This window comes from Macaca nemestrina, chromosome 13, assembly GCF_043159975.1.
Source record: "Macaca nemestrina isolate mMacNem1 chromosome 13, mMacNem.hap1, whole genome shotgun sequence".
NCBI lineage: Eukaryota > Metazoa > Chordata > Mammalia > Primates > Cercopithecidae > Macaca > Macaca nemestrina.
Window position 1 is genome coordinate 73,220,332 of NC_092137.1, and position 23,092 is coordinate 73,243,423.

The following is a 23,092-nucleotide window of genomic DNA, read 5'->3' on the forward strand; positions in this document are numbered from 1 at the left end:
GGAAATAAGGTGTCCTAAAGAACATTTCAGAGGATGAAGAGAGATTCTTAAAGTCAGCCTGTGGAAGAATAACTATATATAACATTTCCAGAGGCCAAACTAGTGACAATGAATAAAATGAATGAAAATATTGCATATCTGGAAATTACACAGCTAGAAATATGTAGAGAAGAAACACAAACATGCAGTAAGATACAGCTATGGAGCTGTTTGTTGAAATTTTGTTACAACAGTGAAAATCTGTAAACTGTATAAATATCCAACAATAAAGAATATTTAATGAGAGGCAAAGATGCTTTGATTGGTTATAAAGATAAAGAAGTTACAATACTATGTACAGTATTATCCTTTTTTTAAAGGGAGGCACATATAAAATAACTGGAAGGATATACTATCAGAATTTCACGATGTTTGTTTCTGGGTAGTAGGATTTGACAATCTGTGTTTTCCCTTCACTCCCCCCTTTTGGATCATCTGTATTTTTTATAACTCTGCCCAAAAGAAATATAATGTGAGACACACATGTAATTTTAAATGTTCTGGTGGCTACGTTTAAAAAGTAGAAAGAAACAGATAAAATAATCTTCTTAAGATATTTTATTTTACTCAATATATCCATTATTATGTGTAATCGATATAAAAATATTAATAAATATTTTAGCACTAAACCTGTTTAACACTAAATGCAGTGGGTATTCACATTTACAGAACATCTCTATTTGGGCCATCCACTTCTCAAGCACCACATAACCGCATTTGGCTCCTAGCACGGCTCTATGAAATAATAGCAGTTAATATTTATCAAAAGCCTACTATGTTCCAGGCACTGCTCTAAGTTCATCAGGTGGAGATTATAACTCATTAGGTCTCAATAACTCCATGAGGTTGAACTTATTGTGCTCTCCATAAGCACATGTTGCTTGCCCTTGTCCTAACACCATAATGAAATGTTTGGAGCTTTTGCAAAAGCCATTTTCCTAATATGATGGGCATCCAAGTCTGGTTGCAAAGGCTTGGGTAGAGGGCAAGTGAGTTGGAGAGAGACTAAAAATCATTCAAGAAGTTTTGTGGTGAAGAAGACAAGTCAAAAGACTGTGGGAAACATGAGGACAGAAAACTCTAAGGCAAGGAGACATAAAGATGAAGTCAGGCTGAATAAGAAAGAAAGAGGTGAAAGGTGAAAGAGAGATGGCTGGGGGTGTGGCTGGTCCAAATTCTCACAAGAGCTCTGTTGGAGAAACATTGCCTGGCTTGTGCTGGTGGCAAGATGTACACAGCAGTTCCCAGCTAGAGGGAGCAGGGAGTCATGGCCTGGTGAGGGGGACAGGAGACACACACAACTCCATCGCGCAGGTGAATGCTATGAAAGAATGGGGTGGAGGGATTCCCAGGGAGATGAATTGAGTTTTAAGAATGAAGTTAGCCAGCAAAGAAGCAAAAGGAAGAGGATATGGACTTGAGGATTACATCACTGGACGACTGAGCCACTGATTGGATGTGGAGGATGAGAGAGTGAGGCTTTGAGGTGATTCCCAAGTTCTCCGCATGGACAAAGGCAGAGACAGTATCTTGTACTGAGTGCTTCTTTGGAGTCTGACATTGATCCAGTGCACCACATATGTTAGCTGATATACTCCTCACAGAGGTCCCATATCATGCTTGCCATTTCACAGATATGCAAGCTGAGGCAAAATAATTGGCCCAGGGCTCACCACTAATAAATAGGAGAGTCTGGATTAGGGGCCAGGTTGTTCCAGAGATAGAGGGAGGAAGGGAGGGAAAATGTTAATGTGGGGCCAGAGCCAGAACAGTAGGGTAGGCTGTATCAGCCTAGGAGGCATCCGGCTATTCTCCAGAAAGTGAGGCTCCAGGTTGCAGGAGATGGGAACTTCAGGAAGCAGGTGGGAGGCTGGACAGGGGCAAAGTGAAAGGTAAGCAGCCTGAAGATGGGTGGGATATAGTGGACTCCAGCGTGAGGAGCCTCCAGTCTCTAGCAGAGCTCAGCAGCTTGGGTGGGAGGAAAGGAAGGGCAGGGAACAGAAGGTGGTGGGGGGAACAGGTTTTGGTTAAGATGGGCAGCTGTCCGGTGGTGAAGAGGGGAAGTATTTGTGTATAAGATCATTTGTGGGGGATGGTGGTAGAGGGAGCAGTATGAGAGTTTGGGAGGAACAGGGCAGGGGAGATGGCACAGGAGGAGATTGGGGTGGGGGCACTGATACAGAATCCAGAACACAGCGGCAGGCTTACAGACCCCCTGAGGGTGACAAATTCTTCTCTTAACTTGCTGCAGGGAAAACGACAAGAGAAGAGGTCCTAAGAGGAGTGAAAATAGAGGAAACTAGCTAAGGGATAAAGATAAGCAGAGCTATGGAAGAAAAAGAAGACAATTAGGGAAATACAGGAAAGGAAGCCGACAGAAAGGGGCGCTGGGAGAGCGAAGGGTGAGGGAGGACGAAAACAGAACTCCGGCCGGGCGCGGTGGCTCAAGCCTGTAATCCCAGCACTTTGGGAGGCCGAGACGGGCGGATCACGAGGTCAGGAGATCGAGACCATCCTGGCTAACACGGTGAAACCCCGTCTCTACTAAAAAATACAAAAAACTAGCCGGGCGAGGTGGCGGGTGCCTGTAGTCCCAGCTACTCGGGAGGCTGAGGCAGGAGAATGGCGTAAACCCGGGAGGCGGAGCTTGCAGTGAGCTGAGATCCGGCCACTGCACTCCAGCCTGGACCACAAAGCGAGACTCCGTCTCAAAAAAAAAAAAAAAAAAAAAAAAAAAAAAAGAAAACAGAACTCCTATCGCCCAGCGTATTCCAACCCCCTCCTCCTCCCCGGGGAAGTATGGGACTGCATCCTGGCAGGGATGGAATGGGAGTGGAACCTAGGCCAGGCTGGGACCCCTGGGCTGTCCCAGCCCAACCCAGACGGTGACCAGACTCAAGTTACTGATCCTCTGCTGTTTCTTCATCTGTAAAGTGGAGTTAATGACAGACAACTGGATGTCAACTTTTTTGTTTGTTTGTTTTAGAGATGGGATCTCCCTGTGTCGCCCAGGCTGGAGTGCAGTGGTATGATTAAGGCTCACTGCAGCCTCGACCTCCTGGGCTCGAGAGATCTTCCTGCCTCAGCCTCCCGAATAGAAATGTCAGCATTTGAAAGCCTCACAAGGGAAGGTGGTGTAATAAAAGGTCTATCGATTTAGATATGAACAAGTACACCCAGAGCCACATGAATGAAAGGAGGTGGCCAGTGTAGATGGAAGTCTAGGACGGTGGGTAGATTCCAAGCTCCTCTACCTGCCCAGTTAAACAAGTTCGCGGCCCCTAGCCAGCCTTGCGGTGGGGGTAGGAGGCGGGGGTCTGCGACAGGACGGGTGGGATTCATTACCAGGCTAGGAGTGCAAGGCCCTGGGGCCGGGTTCAGCTTGCTGGGCTCCCGTCTTGTCTCAGCCCCCAGCACTTGCTCTGTCGCCGCAGAGCACAGGCCCAGGCAACGTTTATCCAACTGAACCCGCATCCCTGTGGGAACCTTGCTCCAACAAAATCCCGTCGTTGTCTCCTTCCATATGGAACGAAAATCTTCTGTACCTCTGCCCAGCTCCGCACCCCCGCCCCCTTAGAGATACGGCCTGGTCGGGTCCTGGTCCCCCACTCGGCGGCGCTTCCCCTTTTCCCAGACTGAGGGTGGTGAAAAGGAGGAGGGGGAAGAAATCAGAGGAGGAAAAGTCGGGAGGGAGGGGAGCCGGGAGGCAGGAGAGGGGGAAAATAAAGAGCCTGAGACAGAAACGAGAGGAAAAGACCATCACAGAAAGCCGGAAATCTCCGGAGAGGCCAGCAAAAGAGACACACGCGCTCCCCACTGATTCCATCATTCCTTCCGAAGGCGCCTCTGCTGTGTCTCCGCCGTGCCAGGCCCCGGGGTTCCCAGGACGCGGAGGAGTGCTGGGTGCGGCCGCCTCGCCTTGCCTCCCCGCCCCTGGCCGCCCCTCCCCACCTCGTCCAAGGGGGCCGGAACGGCGTCGGCGCGCGGGGGCTTTTCGGAGCAGTGGAGTGGAAAATAGACTTTAACCCGCTTTGTGGCGGCCGGGGCGCCCGGAGCGCTCTCCAAACCAAGGCTCCTGGCGCTCAGGCGGGCCGCTGCCAAGACCCGGCCTGGAGTCCCTGCAGAGTTGCGCGGCGCGTGGACCCTTGGCCTTGGGGCGTCAGGAGGCCCAGCCCGGATCTGCGCTCCCGGGCGGCGCTCAGGCCGCTAGGATGGACCCCGGCAGCGGCGAGGAAGCGGAACTCTCTGCGGCTTCCTCTCCACAGTGCGCTGGCAAGGTCCAGGTCCCAGCCTCCCCACCGCTGCCCGCGCCCTCCTAGGCCTCGGAGCACCGCCTTTCTGCGGCCTGGAAGGTCGGGGTGGGAAAGTTTGCGGAATTCCGGCTCTCACGGCCAGTCGTGAGAACTGCCCCCAGGGAATTCGTCCGCAACACAGAAAAACTGGCCGGAGCAGAGTCGTCCGCGGTTCCGCGGTTGCAGGTGGAAGGTGAAGGTCGAGGGAGGTCAGGCTGCCTCTGCGTGTCCTGACGGCCGGCGTGTTCTCTTGGGATGGGCTGCGGCTACTTGGACAGCTTCAATTTAAGCCACAGTGTCTCCGAGGCCCTGGCCTGGTCCGGCCCGCCGACACTTGAGCCCCCCGAGCCTCAGAGAAGGCGAGGAGGTGGATCGCCCAGTGCCGAGGCCCGCCGTCCTGGTCCGAGCTGGTCGCGGCGCGGTGGCTGGGCACAGGAGCTGCTTCCAGCCCCGCGAACAGCTGGAGTGTTGCAGTGGGACCGCTTCGGCGGCTTCTCCCGCGCAATGCCCCGTCTGGCCCCTTGTGAAGGCAGTGAGCGTCCCCTTTCCAGAGCTGTCCCCCGTGACATCCAGAAAACGCGAAACCTCAGGAACAAGGCCGCAGCTTCAGACCGCGGCCCAGGAGGCCGATAGTGGGTGAGTGGGAGAGTCCCGGAGAGCAGGAGAGCAAAAAGCTGGTTTTCGGGAAAACCAATATGTTGGACCCCAAACATCCACCCTCCTCTCGGATCCAAGTTCTTTGAGAACTGGAACGATATCCCAGGACGAATGGGAGAGTTAGGCTGAGCTACACACCGGGGAGGCGGGGATTGGAGTTTACCCCCAGGCCCTTCGGACGCCTTCTTCGGTTCCCGCGTGGGTTGAGACGGCGGCAGCGGCCACCAGACTCAGCTAAAGGGCGGAGTCGCGAGGAGAAGCCAGTGGCGAGGGGAGGAGGAGGCCTGAATCTCCCCGCGAAGGCTCCAGTCCGGCTTTTGCCTCCGACTGCGGGCTCCCTCCCCACCCGCAGTCCCTCGCCCCGCCCCGCCCCGCCCCCCACCTTGGGGCAGGTGAGCGGCGGCCAATGGGCGAGCGCGGGGCAGGTGCCCGCTAACTCGCGCCTCGCAGCGCTGGGCTGCTGGGGCCGGGCAGGGCAGTGCGGGGACACCGGGGGCTGGGGTCGGTCCCAGCGGGACTCCGATAGGAGGGAGCCGGGCTCAGCCCTCGGGCCTTACCGGCAGCTCGCAGCCTCGCACGGAGCCCGCGCCTGTGCGGGCGCCTGGAGCTGCCCGCTCCGCCGCAGCTGCCGCCGCGCCTGGCTGTACGCTGTGGCCGGACCCCGCGCTCGCTCGCTCACACACCCCTCGCCGCTCCGCGCCTGGCTCGCCCGCGGGGGCCGAGCGCAAGCGGGCGGGCGTGGGAGGTGAGGGGTGCGGGCGGGTGTGCATGTGCCTGGCTGGGTGCACACCCCGCACGGCGGCGGCGCCAGGACGCGGAGCGCTCCCCAGAGCCCGGCTGCCTCGCACAGCTCCCGCGGCTGCGACCATGTTCCAGCCCGCGGCCAAGCGCGGCTTTACCATAGAGTCCTTGGTGGCCAAGGACGGCGGCACCGGCGGGGGCACTGGCGGCGGGGGCGCGGGCTCCCATCTCCTGGCGGCGGCCGCCTCTGAGGAACCGCTCCGGCCCACGGCGCTCAACTACCCTCACCCCAGCGCGGCCGAGGCGGCCTTCGTGAGTGGCTTCCCTGCCGCGGCCGCCGCGGGCGCGGGCCGCTCGCTCTACGGTGGGCCAGAGCTCGTGTTCCCCGAGGCCATGAACCACCCCGCGCTGACCGTGCATCCGGCGCACCAGCTGGGCGCCTCCCCGCTGCAGCCCCCGCACTCCTTCTTCGGCGCCCAGCACCGGGACCCTCTCCATTTCTACCCCTGGGTCCTGCGGAACCGCTTCTTCGGCCACCGCTTCCAGGGTGAGTGCCCACGCTGTGCCCGCCGAGGCGGCCGGCCGGCGCCCGCGCTGCGGCGATGCGGGGGAGGCTCGGGGGCGCGCGGGGCCGTTCAGAAGTTACTGCTGGGAAGGCTGCAGGTCCGCGGAGGTAGATTCCCAAGCAGGGAACAGCCGTGCGGGCTCTACCCGCGCCTTTGCCGCGTTGGTCTCCCTCTCAGGAAAGCAGGTGGAGACCTCCAGGCTTTTCTAGAAAATGTATCAGTTCGGACGCAAGCCCAGGCGCGTTGTCGGAGCCTCTGCTGGCCCTCGCCACGGCCTGCCCAATTGTCTCTCCCGGCTGAGCTAGTTTTAGCCCAGAGTACAACTGCTCCCGCTCTCCCTCCACCCGGCTTGACCTGGCACCACGCATCGCTCGCACGTCCACCACCACCTCCCAGACTTCAGCCTTCGCTGGCGCGTCAGGGCCGGGGAAAGTCCATCCGCGTGCTGTAGTTCTGTGGGAAGCAAGGGCAGCGGGGAGGGCGAGTCGGAGAGTTAATGTTCAGCGTGGAGGGCCCGGCTGTCTTGGGATATTTCTCGGCAACCTTGGCCCGACTTCTCCAAGTCACACGTGCCTCTCTTACCCAAGGTGGGGAAGGTTTGCAGTAAGCAAACTGGCTTGCGCCGTTGCTCGTCGCCTTTGGGAGGGAGCCTACCCGGCTGCTGGAGTACCGAGGACGGTTTTCCCGAGCAGGGGGCGGGGGCAGAGGGCTTTTAAGGTCGTAGCCCGTCCGAACCCCGGAGTTTGCACCCAGCAATCGGCTTGCTAATAAAGATCTTCCAGTGGCCTTACACACACACACACACACACAGAGACACGTTTCAATTATTTGTCTTTCCCCAATAAAAGAGAGTTGCATTTGTTCGAGTTCGTTTTCTTCCTTGAAATTTGTTGGAGTTTGTTTTTCTTTTCTTTTCTTTTTTTTTTTTCTAAATTTTATTTTAAAGAGTGGCCTTGATTTGTACAGTCATCACTTTAGTTTCCAGTTTTATTTTGTTAGTGTAGACCAGACTGCAGCCTTATGAGAAGGGTCTATGGCTCAGAGCTAGGTAACCCGGCTTTTAGAGAAACAAATGAAAGGGACATGGCTGGAGCTTCCGCTCCGGGAGCTAATGTGACGGTCAATAGTCTATGTCTACAGTCAATTAGATGTTTGGCACAGTTATTTAGATAATAAAATGAAAATTATCTGTTGACATTGACTTTCACAGAAAACCGCTTTCCCGGGTCCCGATTTGTCAGGCAATTTTTTCAGTCCCACCTGGCCAATAGATCCTGACTTGGCAGATCCCACAAAACCAGAGAATGTAATTACTAGAATAAGAATGGTTGTGGGCAGCCTTGTCTCCTCTTTGAAGATTTCAAAGGCTTGCCCAAATCCAAATCCGAAAAAAACAAAAATGCCTACAATGTCATCTGCCTTGGGCAAGAGTTTCTGCCACTTAAAAATAAATGTTTACCGATAACATGAGAATGTCTTCAAAATTGAGCAATCTACCCTGTTCCTCCGTGGGCTCGATCCGAAGCCTGGGTCTCAAAACCTGGCGCCCAAGGGCCGAGTTGTAGTTGGGGTGGTGTGTGAGCCCGCGGGCGGGCCGCCGCGGCCGAGGGGCTGGCGGGTTGGAGGCTGGTGGAGGGTTAGGGGTTCGGAGGAGAGGGCGGGGCCGCTCCTAAGTGCTGTGGCCTCCAGGGGTTCAGCTTGTCCGGAGGCGGTATCCTGGGCCGCACCCTCGGCTTCGAATCCAGCCCCTGACTCCCTCCGCACCGCGGTTCCCGCCTCCGGGCGCCGAGGGCCGGGGGCGCCTCGAGAAAAATCCAGCTCCAGCTCTGAGCGTCTCCAGCCAGGCGAGGCGAGGCGGATAAATCCTTCGCAAAACCCTCTTGGAAATTGCCGCCGCTTCCTGAGCCATCAGCCCCAGCGGGTACGTTATCGAGTTGCACAAACAGTTGAATTTTTCTCTCAAGAACCGAGTCTGGACGCGGAGATGGAGCCAAGTGTGGCTGCATTTTCAGACCCGGAAATCCGTTGGGTACTGAAGCACTTTTCGAACCCTGAAGCGCTGTGGCTTCGCGGTCCATCGTCGCCGCTGCAGACGGACGCGCTCCCCGGCGGCTCCACGCCCTCCAGTCCCGGCCAGGCCGCGGGGCTGGGAGCCGAGCCGTCTCGGGCCCTCCGGCGCCGCGTTTTCTAGAGAACCGGGTCTCAGCGATGCTCATTTCAGCCCCGTTTTAATGCAACAAACGAAACCCCACACGAACGAAAAGGAACATGTCTGCGCTCTGTGCGCAGCGGTCGGGCGGCGCGGTCCCGGCGCGCAGGGAAGCGGCGTCTCCGCTAACCGAGGTGGTGGAAGGGGAAAAGCGAATGCGGAATCGTCCTGGACCCCAAAGGTCGGGGCCGCTCGCGAGGCCCGAAGGGGAGGAGCCGGCGAAGACCAGGAGTGGGCCGCATTTCGGTACTGTTTCCCCGAGATCAGGAACTTTCTGGGTCTAGGAGCAACGCCGGGAGGGGGGTGTAGAGACCCAGCGCCCCGGGACCCGCAACGACAATGGGCCGGAGCTTCTAAGGTCGCCTTTGTTCTGGCAGGAGGACGGGGAATGAGGTTATCTCCGCCGCCTGTCCTGCCTCTCCTTCTCCTAGCCCTAGGGCCCTCCGCCCAGCCGTCCGGCCCCGAGCCCCCGGCCGGCGGCGGCCTCTCCAGCGAACACTGCAGCTCGAAGACTGCAGTTCGGACCCGGGTGCTTCGGATCCCCAGCTCCTACCTCCAGCCGCCTCATTCCTGGGAGTTCCTAGTGCTAGTTCCCAGCCATTGCCTTGAAGGGGCCCTAAAAGAGTGACTGTAGAAAAATCGGAGGGGTAGGGAGGCCGGGGGTGGGGGGAGAGGGGTATTCATTTCCCTAGCTCCAGGGAAGGCCATACCAGTCCCTTTCCACTTTGCTAACTGTCCTAGTCCGAAACTGACAGCCCGTTCTCACAGCCCGGAATTACTGCGTCCAAACAGGCCGCACTCCAGCCCCAAGTTTGTTCTGCCCTTGTAGTCCAGGCAAGGGAAACTGAACCCTTGGTAGGGGTGGTTCAGGCCTCCTTCCCACAGGTCGGGAGGGGGGTGGGTACAGGTACTTGGGCACCTAAGGCATCACCCTTGTCTTTGCGGAAACATGTAGCAATTGATCTGTTTCTCAGGATGTTTGGTGTTGTACTGAATATCCGCTTTCTAACAGGGAAATGTCCTTATTCTTTTGGAATTAAATAACCTGTCATCACTTAGCATCTTGACTCATCCTGCAGTCTCCTGCTTCTCTGTGATGGGTTTAGAAGGACCCCTGTGTTTTTGCACTTGCATGTAAATATACCCTTTAGGAGACATGCTATCTACCACAACTGGACATGACAATGACCTGGGCCCATTTTCTCAGTAAGGTAGACCCAAAGCAACCTAGCATCCCCCTAAAATAACCAGACTTGAGGCAAAGGGGCATATATGTTGGGACAGAAGCTTGTTGCCTTCATCCTCTCATCTGGGTTTATAAAGACAAACACAGAGCACTCCACCACTCAGGTGACTGACATATACCACAGAATCGCAAAATAGTCACTAAGTGACAGACACTGGGGCAGACTGCAAACCTGCTTCCTCAGCCCCACACTGCCCTTCACACCTCTGCATCCTATTCACACACACTTACTGGGCTTTCCACACTGCAGCCTCACTTCTGACCAACCTGGGCCAGCCCAGCAGCTAAGGCCAAACCCTGCCAATGCTGGGATGAGCTAGGCTTTCTCTCTCCCTCTCTGGTTCATTTGTCCAGAGGAAACCACTACTGGGACTTCACCCAGGTTCATAACAATGTTGTTTTTTGAGGCAAGTTATTAACATCAACAAGAAGCATTTGCTTTCCACCCACCTTTCCCTGGCCTACCTCACTTGGCCCCACCCCCGAGACTTTAATCTTCCTTATTCCCCACCTGGAGCAGGCTCCATATTTTTCTGCTCTTTACTCATCTCTGCCAGACCACCTTCCCTGACCATCTGTCTATTCCACTATCCCAAGTGAAACTTCTCTTCCTTCAGTCAGATCCGAGGGCCCTAGATCTGCCCCCACTTGAATAACCAAATGGGGTGTCCCTCACCCATCTCCCTGTGATGTGGTCCCACCATTTTTGTGGCTGCACAGATCCAACCAGTTGAAATTGATAAGATGACTGGAGGTTATTGACTGACCCCTCCCAGGCACTACCCCACAATCCTAGCAACTCTTTTCCACAGAAAACTCCAGCAAAAACTTGGCCTGTTTAGGTATCCACAGCCCAGAGACTTGGAGTAAGTAAGGTCAGGCAAGTTCCACCAATAAGTTACCTGGAGAGTTTTAGCTACAGCATCTCAATTATGTGCTTTTGCTTCACTTACATAGATGTTTCCAGAGATGGGAGATGTTAACTGAATTATCCAGGTGATTGTCTTAGAGCAAAACAACAGGTCAAATCAAGTCCAACCAGTAGCCATCTCTGAAGAAATTAATTGGATCAGTCAGTCCCAAGAGCTAATTCTGTCAAAATATTCCATCTAGAGTTCTGTGTTGTTGGTGCGTCAGGAGGCTGTTATGTGCCCTTGCATGAGAATCCATGGGTGATTTTGTCAGGGCCTGTTTTGAGTCTTGTTAGCATGTGCAACCAAGCCAGAGATTGTGTGAGGGCCTAGTTGCGGGGCGCGGCCGGAGGGGGGGGGGTTCATTGAGACAGGGGCTGTGGGTAGAGGCTTGTTTTGGCATTGATAGTTTCTGACCCCATCTCCCCTACCCCAGCTTCATCCAGTCCAGTGTTATCCCTTCCTCCTGCATGTGGGAGCTGAGTCCCTATGCTGGCCAACATTTGCTAAGGGACAGTCACACTCTAAAAATCCTATACAGTAGATGGGAAAAAAAGACAGTAGGGAGGCTGGAACATATATTTACACACGCCCATGCAGAAACCAATATATCTATATCTATATATATTAGAGAGAAAGATGACATCTAGATATTTATACACATGTTTCTTTAGCAAGGGACTATTCAGGGATGAAGCAGGGATGAAGCTTTTCCCACCAGACAGTACTTGGAGTCTCCAGTGTGTGTGTTGGGGTAGGGGTTTGGGGGCTTACTCTAGAGGCTGGGTCTCTGGACAGCCAAGGCCTGGAGGAGAGAGAGGTGGAGAAAGGGGAAGAAGAAGCCTGACTTTCCACTTGCAGGTGCTGCCTGGACCACTGACCTAGCCACTGGCCTATTTATACCCTCTGCAAGACAGAGCTAGAGCCTGCTGGCAGGAGTTTTTAATGAGCTAGTAGCCTGAGCATTCAGCCGCAAGACTAGTGCAAGCAGGTGTGAAGGGATTGCTCCTTGGGTACCTTCTAGTTCTTGAATCTGTGTTTGGCAAGGGTGTGCCTGGCACACCGCTGCTCCCCTTATCACCTTCCTGACCCCCGGCCCTGCCTCTACCCTGGGTCCTCTTGGAGGGAGATGTTTTGCGACCAGTTAACTAAAAGCAAATCGTTGGGACTGGCAGCCAGGGCAGCGCCTCTGGGAAAGGACGGAGAAAGAGAGCCAAGGGACTTTTCTTCGCCACCCCTTGGCCTCTTCCGCTGCCCCAGGCATTGTGGATTTGGGCTAGTCGGCGCCTTGTCCGGCCTGGACCCATCTCTTGGCCTAACAGAGGGATCTGGAGTGCTGTTATTCCCCGCGTACCCCCGCGGAGTGGCTCTCTAGTGTGGGGAGGTGTCGAGGAGGGGAGTGGACTTAGGGAGGGGGTGGCCAAAGGGCAAAGGGAGAAATGGCGTGTGTGTGCGTGTCAAGGAATAGAGAGGGCAGGGCGCGTGGGAGCAGGGCGGGAGGCCGGGCTCTGCCGGGCCCCGGCTCACGGCGCCCCTTCTCTCTGTCTGTACCTGCGTGTGTTGCCGTCGGCGGCGGGGCCGCAGCCAGCGACGTGCCCCAGGACGGGCTGCTTCTGCACGGCCCCTTCGCACGCAAGCCCAAGCGGATCCGTACGGCCTTCTCACCCTCGCAGCTGCTGCGGCTGGAGCGCGCCTTCGAGAAGAACCACTACGTGGTGGGCGCCGAGCGGAAGCAGCTGGCCGGCAGTCTCAGCCTTTCCGAGACGCAGGTAATCACCCCCGGTCGCGGCCTGCCCAGCGCCCGGAGCCCAGGGCGAGGTGAGGGTGCGCGGGTGCAGGAGAGGCCCTGAGCCCGCCCCAGCCCAGCACCACTGGGTTCCAAAAAGCCCCCCTTCCTCGCGGCGCTGCAGTCAAGCCTGTCTAATTTAGAGCCCCTTCCTGGAGACTGCGTGCAGCCTGCTGAGGCCGCAGGACTTTTGTCAAGCGCTAAGGACCTAGCAGGAGGCAGAGTAAATGCAAACTGCATCCCGAGCCCGGCTCCCAAAGCTCCTCACAGAGGGACCAGGTTCTCTGGAGGAAGCGGGTCGCCTGGGGAGAGGGCAGCGCAGGCAGCACCAAGGCCACTGGAGCTGGCCCCAGCCCTGGCATTACTGCAGCCCTTTTCCCGCCACTGTGCCGGGGCGCTCATAGTCCTGCGGGGAGCCAGTCCGCACTGGCTTTGCTGCTGTTCCGGGGCCTTGGCTGCCCACCAGCCAAGGGAGGGTCTGGGGAGAAAGCCCAGGTGTCCTCAGACTACCAACAGAGGGGCTTAGCCAGGGAGGGGCCAGCCCCTGCTTGGGGCCCGAGGGTTCCTCTGATCCGGCCCAGGCCGTCTGGTAGGGCTGTGGAAGCCACGGTGTGCGTGCGCAGAGCATCTGAGGGGCCTGGGCATGGTGGGAAATAGACCCCGGGTACTCAGGGGCTGCTCTGAATCACTGGAAAGGCTGTCGCATGGGAGAAGGAATAAACCCCAACGGCGTCTGGGCTTGAACTGAGTGAAATTAACAATTACCGTGTAGTGTTTTTGTAAATGATCATTAATTTAAGGGAAAAAATTAAAGAATTAGATGAAAGTTATAGGGAGGTGGATTTGGGTTCATTGTAAGTAGACTTTGCCATAAATAAATGCTGCCTGGGGATCACTGCATAAGCTCCTGGTCCACCCGGGTCCGACGTGTTGGAGTGGGGCTCAGCGACCCTCAGCCTAGCTGCTGCCCTGGAGCTGGATTTCAGTCTCTGGATGGGCCTTGCGTGCCTGCCGGCTCCCAGAGTTGCGAGAGGCCAGCTCCACGGTCCCCCAGCTACCTCCCGGCTGACTTTTCACCTTCCGCTCCCCTTTTCCTCGTGGTCTCGCCCCTACTACACCATCGTCCCCTCCCAAGTCCCGGGCAGTGAGAAGATGCCCGGCATGGGGGGCAGCCGGAGCCTCCCTTTAGCAGCCAGAGTAGGAAGGGGGCTTAGTGAGGGAGCCTAGACCCAAACTTCATCCCCAGCTTTCTTCGGCGGACCTCACCCTCTCCTCCTTTGGTGGCATTATTGGCATCTATTGTCATATCTGTCTGATGCCCCACTTAACAATCTACAAATCGCTCATGGGTCAGAGGCAGGACCCGTGCGTTTTCAGACATGCTTGCTGGGCTGTTCTAACTGCAGGGGAAAAGCTTACAAAACAAGAGTTAATTTAAAAACGTTTCAAAGAAAGATATGTTTTTAAAATATAAGTTAATAAAATAACACTCCCTTTTCCCTTCTGGCAGTGTTTTAAAATTATTGTTTGAAACAAGGTGTTAGTTTAAGAATGGTGTTTATAATTAACCTCATTTAAAAAGTAATATTTATTAAATTTTAATTGCAGAAGTGTAAGAAAACAAAAATGGTTTTTAATCCTACCACCCACAGATTAACACTTGTTGAAATAATGTCATTGTTTTTAAACTTTCAATTTTTTAGCTCAGTGAGAGCATTTTTAATTAACTCTCTTTCAAACTGAACCTAGATGCCTGTCAATATTTGCTCCTAACAATGCCAGTTAGTAGACGGACTGATTGTTTCTTTCATTTTTATTATGAGACATTTCAAACATATATTTAAAACAAAACCAGATAGAATAACATAAATGTATCCAGCTTCATTAACTATGAAAACTTAGGGTTAATCTTCTTCCCGTCTGTAAATGAGCTGCTTTTTGCATATGGTACAACAAAAAGAATGAGGGGAGGTTTTAGCCTGAGGAATCTCCCGTGGCAGCCTGTCCTTCCAGGTGAAGACCCTGAGATGGAGAGATGGATTGGGCAGAGCTTCCCAGGTGGGCAAACACGATTTTAAATACCTGCCTCCCTGCTAACTTAACTGTGTAACCCTGGGCAAGTCACTTAACCTCTCTGAGCTCTGGTTTCCTCATCGAGAAAATAGGTTGTTTAATGACTAAAGTACCTCATATGAGCTCAAATAATATTAATCCCCGTCCCTAGTCCCTTCCCTTTAAGGTAGTATGTTGGATTAGAAGCATAAGAAGATCCAAACCTGGGTGTCCTCTTAGTCCAGTGTTTTTCCTGCCTTATGCAGTTTCCATCATCAACATTGCCTTTCTGTTGCCCTCATAACTTATCATTTGGAGCCAGGCTATATAATTAACTACTTCTCTATCCACCTCTTGGTACTTACCAGGCAAGCTTACCTGTCATTTCCAGCTATGAGCTATTTGTCAGGCATCAGTCACCCCCATCAACCCCCCTGCCATGCATTTCTACTGTTAATATCTGTATCTGTCTCTCAGAGCTCTCTGATTTGTCCCTCCCCGTGGCTGTTTTACATCTAGCCATCTACTTCTGTCTGCTCTCATTAAACTGCCTCCCCAAAACTGGCTAATTTATATTTCCGATTTTTCTATTAATTATATGTTCTTCCTAACAATAAGAACTAATTACCCATTTGTTCATTATCTTTGTCATCTATCTTACCTTCCGTGTGTCCACCATTCATCTCAAACTTCATCTCCATCGAGCTATTTAGCAACTGACAAACAGTATATCCATATGTCTGGTAATGGTTATCTATTATCTTATTAGCTCTGGCTTTGTCTTCTCTCTGGGTCTGGGCCTCGGTTTCTGTAATTGTGAGATTGAATGACACAAATTCCAGGGTTTTTTCTAGCCCTGAGTTTCTGTGGCTCCTCTACATTCTACTTCTCTGTGTTTCTGTACACTCCCTCCTCCACATTCTCAGAGCTCACCACACAACCCCTGCCTATCATGATTTGCATCAAACTTTGTTGTTATTACTTAATTATCTGCCATGTCCAAACATCAATCTGTAGACCAGCAGCATGCATCTCTCAGGGAGATCTTAAAATACAGATTCCTGGGCCTCACCCAGGAGATTCTCTTAGGAAGTCCAGGATAGGGTACAGGAAAAAGTTTAAAAACAGTTCTTTGGGTGATCGTGATGAGTAACAGGCCTGAGCATCTTAGTTCTGGGAGGCAGAGGCCAAGCCTGTCTATTTCTCACAGGACCCAGCTCAGTGCCCGGGATGGAGTAGATGCTCAATAAACATGTATTGAATTAATGAGCACATTTCTCTTTGCCCATACAAATACACACTGACTTTATCAATCATTCCCCTTGCTCTCTGCTGTCACTGCTGCCTCCCTGTCCCTCTCCTATCTTTCCCTTGTACTTTCACAGCTGATTGTTGATTTAAATTACGCATATACCAGTTTGTGGATAAAACTTCTTGGTTACTCAGATCAGTATGTGTGTGAGCTCTTAATCCAGAGCTCAGAGGTCCGTGCACTCCCAAAACTTCAGCCGGGTGCTGGGAGGTGGGCAACCTGGGTGACTATGTATGTTTAATGGGAGTGGGGTATTCGTGCTGGGATGGCCAGTGCCTCAATCTAGGAGGTGAGGGAAGAGCCCTGGGCAAGGGCTAGTTCTCCCTTCAGGTTCTAATGACTTGTTCCTCACTGCTTCGGTGCCACCCTGGAGTATGACCAAGAAGGTACCAGTCTAAGCTTCAGTCCTGGTGGCTGGTTGGGCAGACCTGGGCCTGGGTCATTGCAGAGGCTCAAGTTTAATGAGTGTGTGTAATGGGTGTGTGCAACATGTGCCTGCCCACCATGTGGGGCACCAGCGGGCTTCATGTGATTGATGCCCAAAGGTCAGATGATAGCATAGGTACACACTGGATGCCATTAGGCAGTCACATGACATGGAGTGCAGCTTGCATGCTTCAGTGTGTGTTCGTGTGTGTCGGGGGTAGGGGTAAGTTAGTTTTAGGGGAAGTGAGAGAAAGCACCTGGTTGCTCCAGGTTGATCAACTGGTCAGTGTTTCCAGCTACTCCTTCTGCTCTGAAGAGATCAGCAGGTGATTCTTGACCTTGTCTGGGTTAGAGTTTAGCTGAGCGGTGAGGGCAAAGGGTACAGAAACGTGGTCTGTGGCTCTGAAGATTGCTCACTGAGTGATGAAGCCTAAGTGCCAAGCTTGCACACTTGTGAAGCATGCACAGGATGAATGACTAGGGTCCCCTTGATGTCACAGCTGTGGGCTGAGGGGTATCAGGATAGAAATGCTTGAGAAGATGGCTCTGGGAGGCCTCAGACCTGGAAGGCTTGGGGGAATGCTTAGGATCCTACGTTGGAGGGAAAGAAGGGGAGGGTTTGAGGCAGGCAGATGAAGATAGAGCAGGAGCTGTCCAGACCAGCCACCATCTTGGAGTCCAAGGCAGGGAGATCTTGGGAGGCAGGAGTTACGGTCACCTGCCTATGGCTTTTTCCCCTCAGAGGCATGGAAAGGAGGATTTGGAGGGTCCTTTCCTGCTCTGGAATGTTCTGCCCTTAGAGGGATGGATAAGAGGGGGATATCCAAGTGACCTGAATTTTAGGAAGAAATCAAGAGACATTTGTTCCTAGCTCATGGTGTGTCCATATCTCTTGTCTAAGTCTTGGCTTTTCTTCAAGAACTTCTGCATCTCATGTTCTAGGAGTCCTGTGTGGGAGGATGAGGGGGAGATAAAGGAGATTAGAGTGGTTCTGTGAGGAGCTGGGACTGGGGACATGTCCTGAGGTAAATCTTATGATGTCTCCCTGAGAGAGAGGAAGGGTCCAGGCTGGGCTGAAAGAGGAGGAGACAGGGAGGCTTAGGGATATTATGGTTATGGTTGGTGGGGAGCTGGAGGTGACCTCAGCTTACTGGGGTGAAGGTTGAACTTAGCATGGCATTGGGCTTGACCTCGAGAGTGGGAACAGCCCACATGATCAAATGATAGGAAATGGGTCCCCAGGGAAGAGAGTAGGCTGAGGGGCGACTTGATTGATGTCTCCAGGCTCCTGTCCATTCTGGGATATTTGAAATCTTTGACGACAGGACACTTATTCACCTGAAAGTGTGCAGGGGCCTGGAGCCACAGACCTTTCCATTTGCAGGAGTGGTGAAAAAGAAGGGATCCAGACCTCGTTCATTCAAAATAGATTATTCCAAAGTAAAGTCTGATTAGTTCTGAAATATTGGCTGGAGCTGTATATTTGCTTGTTTGTTAGTTCATTTTTCCCTTTGTTCTTGCATGCATGTCTTCATTCATTAATGCATACATTGATCAATCCTCTAGCAAATTGATTCATTCATCCATAGCAGTTTCACCTTCTTCATTCTGCCTGACTCAAGCCAACCCTTCTTCCGCCCAGCAGCAGGTCTCCCTCCTCCAACTTCCCCTAAAAGTGGCCAATCCAATTTACCATGTGGAATATTAAAAACTGGCCCTCTTGCAAAAGTGTCCACAAAACTAAGAAAAAGATCCCGTCTCTCTATCACTGAGCACTTCTCAAACCCTTTGCTGATTAGAATTCTGCCCCTCTTCTATTCATTTTCTCCTGTTTTCCAGGTCTGGCCCAGGTACCTCTTGCCTAGAGCATAGGCCTGTCCAGCCAGATGACTATACGTGGAACATGTCCTCTGGGCAGGGCACTGGGACTAACATACCACTTTGGTTCTCCAGTCTCATAGTGTGGTGAGGAGACAGATGTAAATAAGTAAATTAGTGCACAGTGGGGGTCACTGTTACCGAGACTGGGAAGAGGTACTAAGGAACTACAGGCAGGTGACGGGGCAGGCCCATCAAGGAACATCAGGTCAGTGTCTTGAAGGCTAAGGAGAGTATTCCAGGTTAGGTAACTCAGGAGAACAGAGACTTTTGGAAGGATCTGGCCTCTGAGAAACTGAGACGTTCAGTGAAGTGAGGACTTGGGAGACCACAAGGGACCTCTTGCTACAGTAGAGAGGTCAGAGTGGGCAAGGGGTCCTCCAGCCAACATTCCAACTGTACCTTGGGGCTTAGAGAGGGGTGAGTAGTGTGTTTGTGTTGGGGATGGGGAGGCATGTGCAGGACAGATCCAGCCTCCAAGCCACACCGTATGATCCAGCTCCTTTCCAGGGCTTGTGTTCTCTAGGGCAAGGGGGTCTGGAGGATCTAGAGTTGCCTGTAGGTTGGAGAGGTCATGAAATGTCACTCTCATCTCCTAATACCCTCAGAGCCCAGTTCCTTTTCTTTTACCCAGTAAAAAATAACTACCATTATCAATAATCTATTAAGGAAAATTCAGAAAAGTAGAAAGAAGAAAGAAACATCACCCACACTTTGGGTACATTTCCTTCTAGTCTTTTTTCCCCATGTGTAGATTTTGTTTTTCTATGGTTATGATCACACTGTGCCAGCCCTGTGCATCCTGGCGTTTCCACTAATGCTATGAAGTCATAAGCACCACCCTGTTATTGCAGTCTTTGTAAACAGCATCTGGACACTCAGCCCAAGGCTGTTCTCCGGAAGATGGCCAGGCTGCACAGGGAGAGGGTTTATGTCCCTGCTTCTAGAGAGATGCCTACTTGACCCCAGTATTTTTCATGGAGAAAATACTCAGAATCACCTTTCACTTGGGTGCCCTAGGAAGCTGCCTCTGGCCTATCCTGTGCCTGAAGTCGCCATCCAAAGCTTTCCTTCTTTGAGCCAGTGTTGCTAGACAAGGGCAGCATGCTGGGCCCATCCCACTACAGGCCAATGTGACCGTCAGTCTCCTTCCTGAAGGACACTTGGAAATGCGTGTGGAAGGAGAAAGGTACAGAAAAGGGCCCTTGGTCCCTGGTACTGCCTGCATCACCTGATGGTCACCTTCGGCCAGCCCACTTGGGCTACTCAGGAATGACGCCCCGGCCCTGCATCCGGCCCTGAGTCATGCGCAGGAGGCAGGGTGAGCTCACCCACCCACTGGCTGGCACAGTCACAGCAGGCTCCAGGGTGGGGGGCAGGGGCGAGGCTGCTGCCAAATGGTTGTGCTGAGAACCACCCAGGGTCCAGGTGGCCCTGCGCCCAAAGATAGGTGGGCTTGGAGTCCAGCAGCCTGTGCCCAGAGCCTCCGCCATCCTCCACGGCCGGCCTAGGTGAGATGTCCAGGCTATGGGTTTGGAAATGAGGGGAGAATCCCCTTGCCCTCACTCCATCCATCGAGGCTGGGCACCAACCCTTCCTGGGCCAGCTTTCCAGACCCTGGCTGGCTGCTCTGCAAGCACTCAGTGCCAGCTACCCCCATCCCCGTGCCAGTGCTCTAAAATCAGTGCTCTCAAACCAGGGCAGATAGCACAGTGGAAGTCCCGGCAAGAAGAGACTGTGAGGGGAGGTCCTGGGGTAGGTGGGACAGAGAGGACTGCCTGGGAAGGGTGTAGGGGCAGCACCTCCTGGGCATGAAACCATCTGCAGGGCACAGAGGCCAGGTCTGCCTCTGGATGCACTGCTTGGCCTTGTGGCTAAGGCCTGTGCTTTACCCAGTTCTCTGGGAGCAGGGGCTGGACCTAGCAGTCTTTCTGAGGCCTGCCCTCAGCCCTGCCCAGGGTTCAAGGATCTCCCCTCAGCATCATTGCTGCTGCCAAAACTAAGAGGCTACCCACCATTCCTCACCCGCAACTCTGCCACGCAGCACCGTCTGCACAGCTGCAGTTGGCCACACCTACTTGCTTTTGAATGTGCTGTCATTTCCTGGAAACCATCCGGGCCTTGTAGCCTGCCCTCTGCACCTCCTCCCCCAGGGGCCCTCTGGAGCAAGAATCCAAGAGGTGCCCTGGCACTGCAAGAGTCCCCAGAACATTTCTTCTATGCATGAAGGACTGAAGCCCCGAGGGGGAAGGGACTTAGCTGAGAATCAGTACCTAGGATCCTCCTGCCAACACTGAAGACGGTGTGGGTCTGGCCCGACTCTGCAAAGCCAAGTAAAGAACCACGGAGTCAGGGAGAGTTGACAGATGAAGGCTTTCTCCACAGCCCACAAGCACGAAGGCCAGTCCAGGAGCCAGGACAAGCCTCCCAGATTATGCATGAGAGGACATTAAGGGCTGTGTCCTGGACACTGAACAGATACCGGAGGAGGAGGGAAAAGAGGCTTCCTGGAGGACGTGGCTTAGAACCATAGACCTGTCCTCTGCCTCATGCCTCCTCCAACATGGAGGATGGTTGTCCAGTTTCTGTTCGAACCCCACCCCGTACCTTGCCAGGGCTCTCACTGCCAGACACAGAAGAGGGGGCTCCCTGGGTTCAAAGTGGAGCTCGCTTCTGTCCCCTGGGCTTCTCCTGACTGTTCCTTGTGTGACCTGTTCCCCGCATCTGGATGGGCTGCAGGAGCCAGTGCTGTGGGGACAGAAGGTCTGGAGCTGCCCGTGAAGGGCAGAACACTGTCCTCAGACCCGCCTCCTCCCTGTCCTTGTCTGTCCAAGGAGAATGAGGCCTCACTACCCTGAGGAGCTGGCACCTGAGGGACAAGGCCCCCCACCTGCCCAGCTCCAGCCTCTACAGCTCCACTTCTGAGGAGGGGTGGGAGAGAGCTACATGAGGTTGCTAAGAAAGCCTCCCCTGAAGAAGGAGACCACACAGTGTGTGAGGCTGGAGTCTCTAGCAGCGGGTTCTGTGCCCCCAGGGGTAGTCTGGCTGTCCAGGCCCTGCTCTTGGTATAAACGCCACCTCCTGGTTATGAAACCATGCCCACTCTGCCTCTGTGAATGGAAAAGAGCATGGGGCTGGCCCACGGGGTACTGTCCACTTTAGGCCCTGTGGGAGCTCATGGGAACCCACGCAGTGGGTCATAGGCTCCCTCGTTTACTACTCACATCCACTCTGTGAAGAAGCGATTATGATCTCTCCTCTAGAAACTCCTGGAGTCCCAGGTCTGCCAGCTTCCAGAGCCTGCGCTCCTCCACCTTGGCTTGGCTTTGCTGGGGCTAGAGGAGCTGGGATGCGCAGCAGCTCCGTGACCCTTTATTTGAGAGGAACAGGAAAAACATCCTCCTCTCTGGCCCACTGTGTCCTCTTCCTGCCCCGCCATCCCCTTCTGTGAATGTTAGACCCATGGGGGCAGCTGGCCAGAGGGGACCCCGACCTGGGGGCCCTAACCCTATGTAGCCTTGGTCTTCCCATCAGGCTCTCAGCTCGGCCTGAGTGTTGAGGCCCCAGTGGCTGCTCTGGGGGCCTCCTGAGTTTCTCATCCGTGCCCCTCCCTCCCTGGCCCAGGTGAAGGTGTGGTTCCAGAACCGGAGGACAAAGTACAAACGGCAGAAGCTGGAGGAGGAAGGGCCTGAGTCCGAGCAGAAGAAGAAGGGCTCCCATCACATCAACCGGTGGCGCATCGCCACGAAGCAGGCCAATGGGGAGGACATCGATGTCACCTCCAATGACTAGGGTGGGCCACCACAAACCCACGAGGGCAGAGTGCTGCTTGCTGCTGGCCAGGCCCCTGCGTGGGCCCAAGCTGGACTCTGGCCACTCCCTGGCCAGGCTTCGGGGAGGCCTGGAGTCATGGCCCCACAGGGCTTGAAGTCCGGGGCTGCCATTGACAGAGGGACAAGCAATGGGCTGGCTGAGGCCTGGGACCACTTGGCCTTCTCCTCGGAGAGCCTGCCTGCCTGGGCGGGTCCGCCCGCCACCGCAGCCTCCCAGCTGCTCTCCGTGTCTCCAATCTCCCTTTTGTTTTGATGCGTTTCTGTTTTAATTTATTTTCCAGGCACCACTGTAGTTTAGTGATCCCCAGTGTCTCCCTTCCCTATGGGAATAATAAAAGTCTCTCTCTTAATGACACGGGCATCCAGCTCCAGCCCCAGAGCCTGGGGTGGTAGATTCCGGCTCTGAGGGCCAGTGGGGGCTGGTAGAGCAAATGCGTTCAGGGCCTGGGAGCCCGGGTGGGGTACTGGTGGAGGGGGGCAAGGGTAATTCATTAACTCTTCTCTTTTGTTGGGAGACCCTGGTCTCTACCTCCAGCTCCACAGCAAGAGAAACAGGCTAGACATAGGGAAGGGCCACCCTGTATCTTGAGGGAGGACGGGCCCAGGTCTTTCTTAACATATTGAGGGGTGGGAATCAGGCCCAGGTAGTTCAGTGGGAGACAGTGCTTCCCTCTGCCTAGAGACTCTGGTGGCTTCTCCAGTTGAGGAGAAACCAGAGGAAGGGAGGATTGGGGTCTGGGGGAGGGAACACCACTCACAAAGGCTGACGGTTCCAGACCAAAGTCGTGGGCCCACCAGGATGCTCACCTGTCCTGGGGGAACCCCTGGGCAGGTTAAGACTACAGAGATAGGACTTAAGGCTGAGCCTGCATCCAGTCCCCAGTGACTCACGGCCTCCTCAGCCCAAGAAAGAGCAACGCGCTGGGACCCGCTGAGCTCTTATGTTCACCTGCCCTTTTGTTTGTCCCACTTGTCAGGATGAAGGTTTCCTGACAAGCATATCTGCATTCCTAAGTCTTTCCCTTACGACATCTAGACCCCTCTTTCTTCTTCACCTCCCATGTGCTCATGAAACCTCTGCTCATTGGCCTCCATGCCACCATTCTGCTGGTGCTGACAGTCACCAACTACAGTCGCTGGCCAC

The 23,092-nt window shown here is 54.1% G+C and overlaps 1 protein-coding gene across 1 annotated transcript; it reads left to right on the plus strand.

The window, feature by feature from the left end:
* Positions 1–5,414: 5,414 nt before the first annotated feature.
* On the plus strand, positions 5,415–22,301 carry LOC105465257 (empty spiracles homeobox 1). The gene is made up of 3 exons (XM_011713579.3): positions 5,415–6,276; positions 12,246–12,430; positions 21,740–22,301. The coding sequence occupies exons 1-3, from the start codon at positions 5,757–5,759 to the stop codon at positions 21,905–21,907; spliced, it is 873 nt and encodes a 290-aa protein (XP_011711881.1). The 5' UTR covers positions 5,415–5,756; the 3' UTR covers positions 21,908–22,301.
* The last annotated feature ends 791 nt before the right edge of the window (positions 22,302–23,092 follow it).

What these genes read in the sequence shown, in the direction of transcription:
- LOC105465257 (XM_011713579.3), top strand. Translation starts at nt 5,757, where the DNA reads ATGTGCCTGGCTGGGTGCACACCCCGCACGGCGGCGGCGCCAGGACGC. An exon ending in CTTCGGCCACCGCTTCCAGG is followed by an intron (nt 6,277 to 12,245) that starts GTGAGTGCCCAC and finishes GCGGGGCCGCAG; the next exon opens with CCAGCGACGTGCCCCAGGAC. An exon ending in TCAGCCTTTCCGAGACGCAG is followed by an intron (nt 12,431 to 21,739) that starts GTAATCACCCCC and finishes TCCCTGGCCCAG; the next exon opens with GTGAAGGTGTGGTTCCAGAA.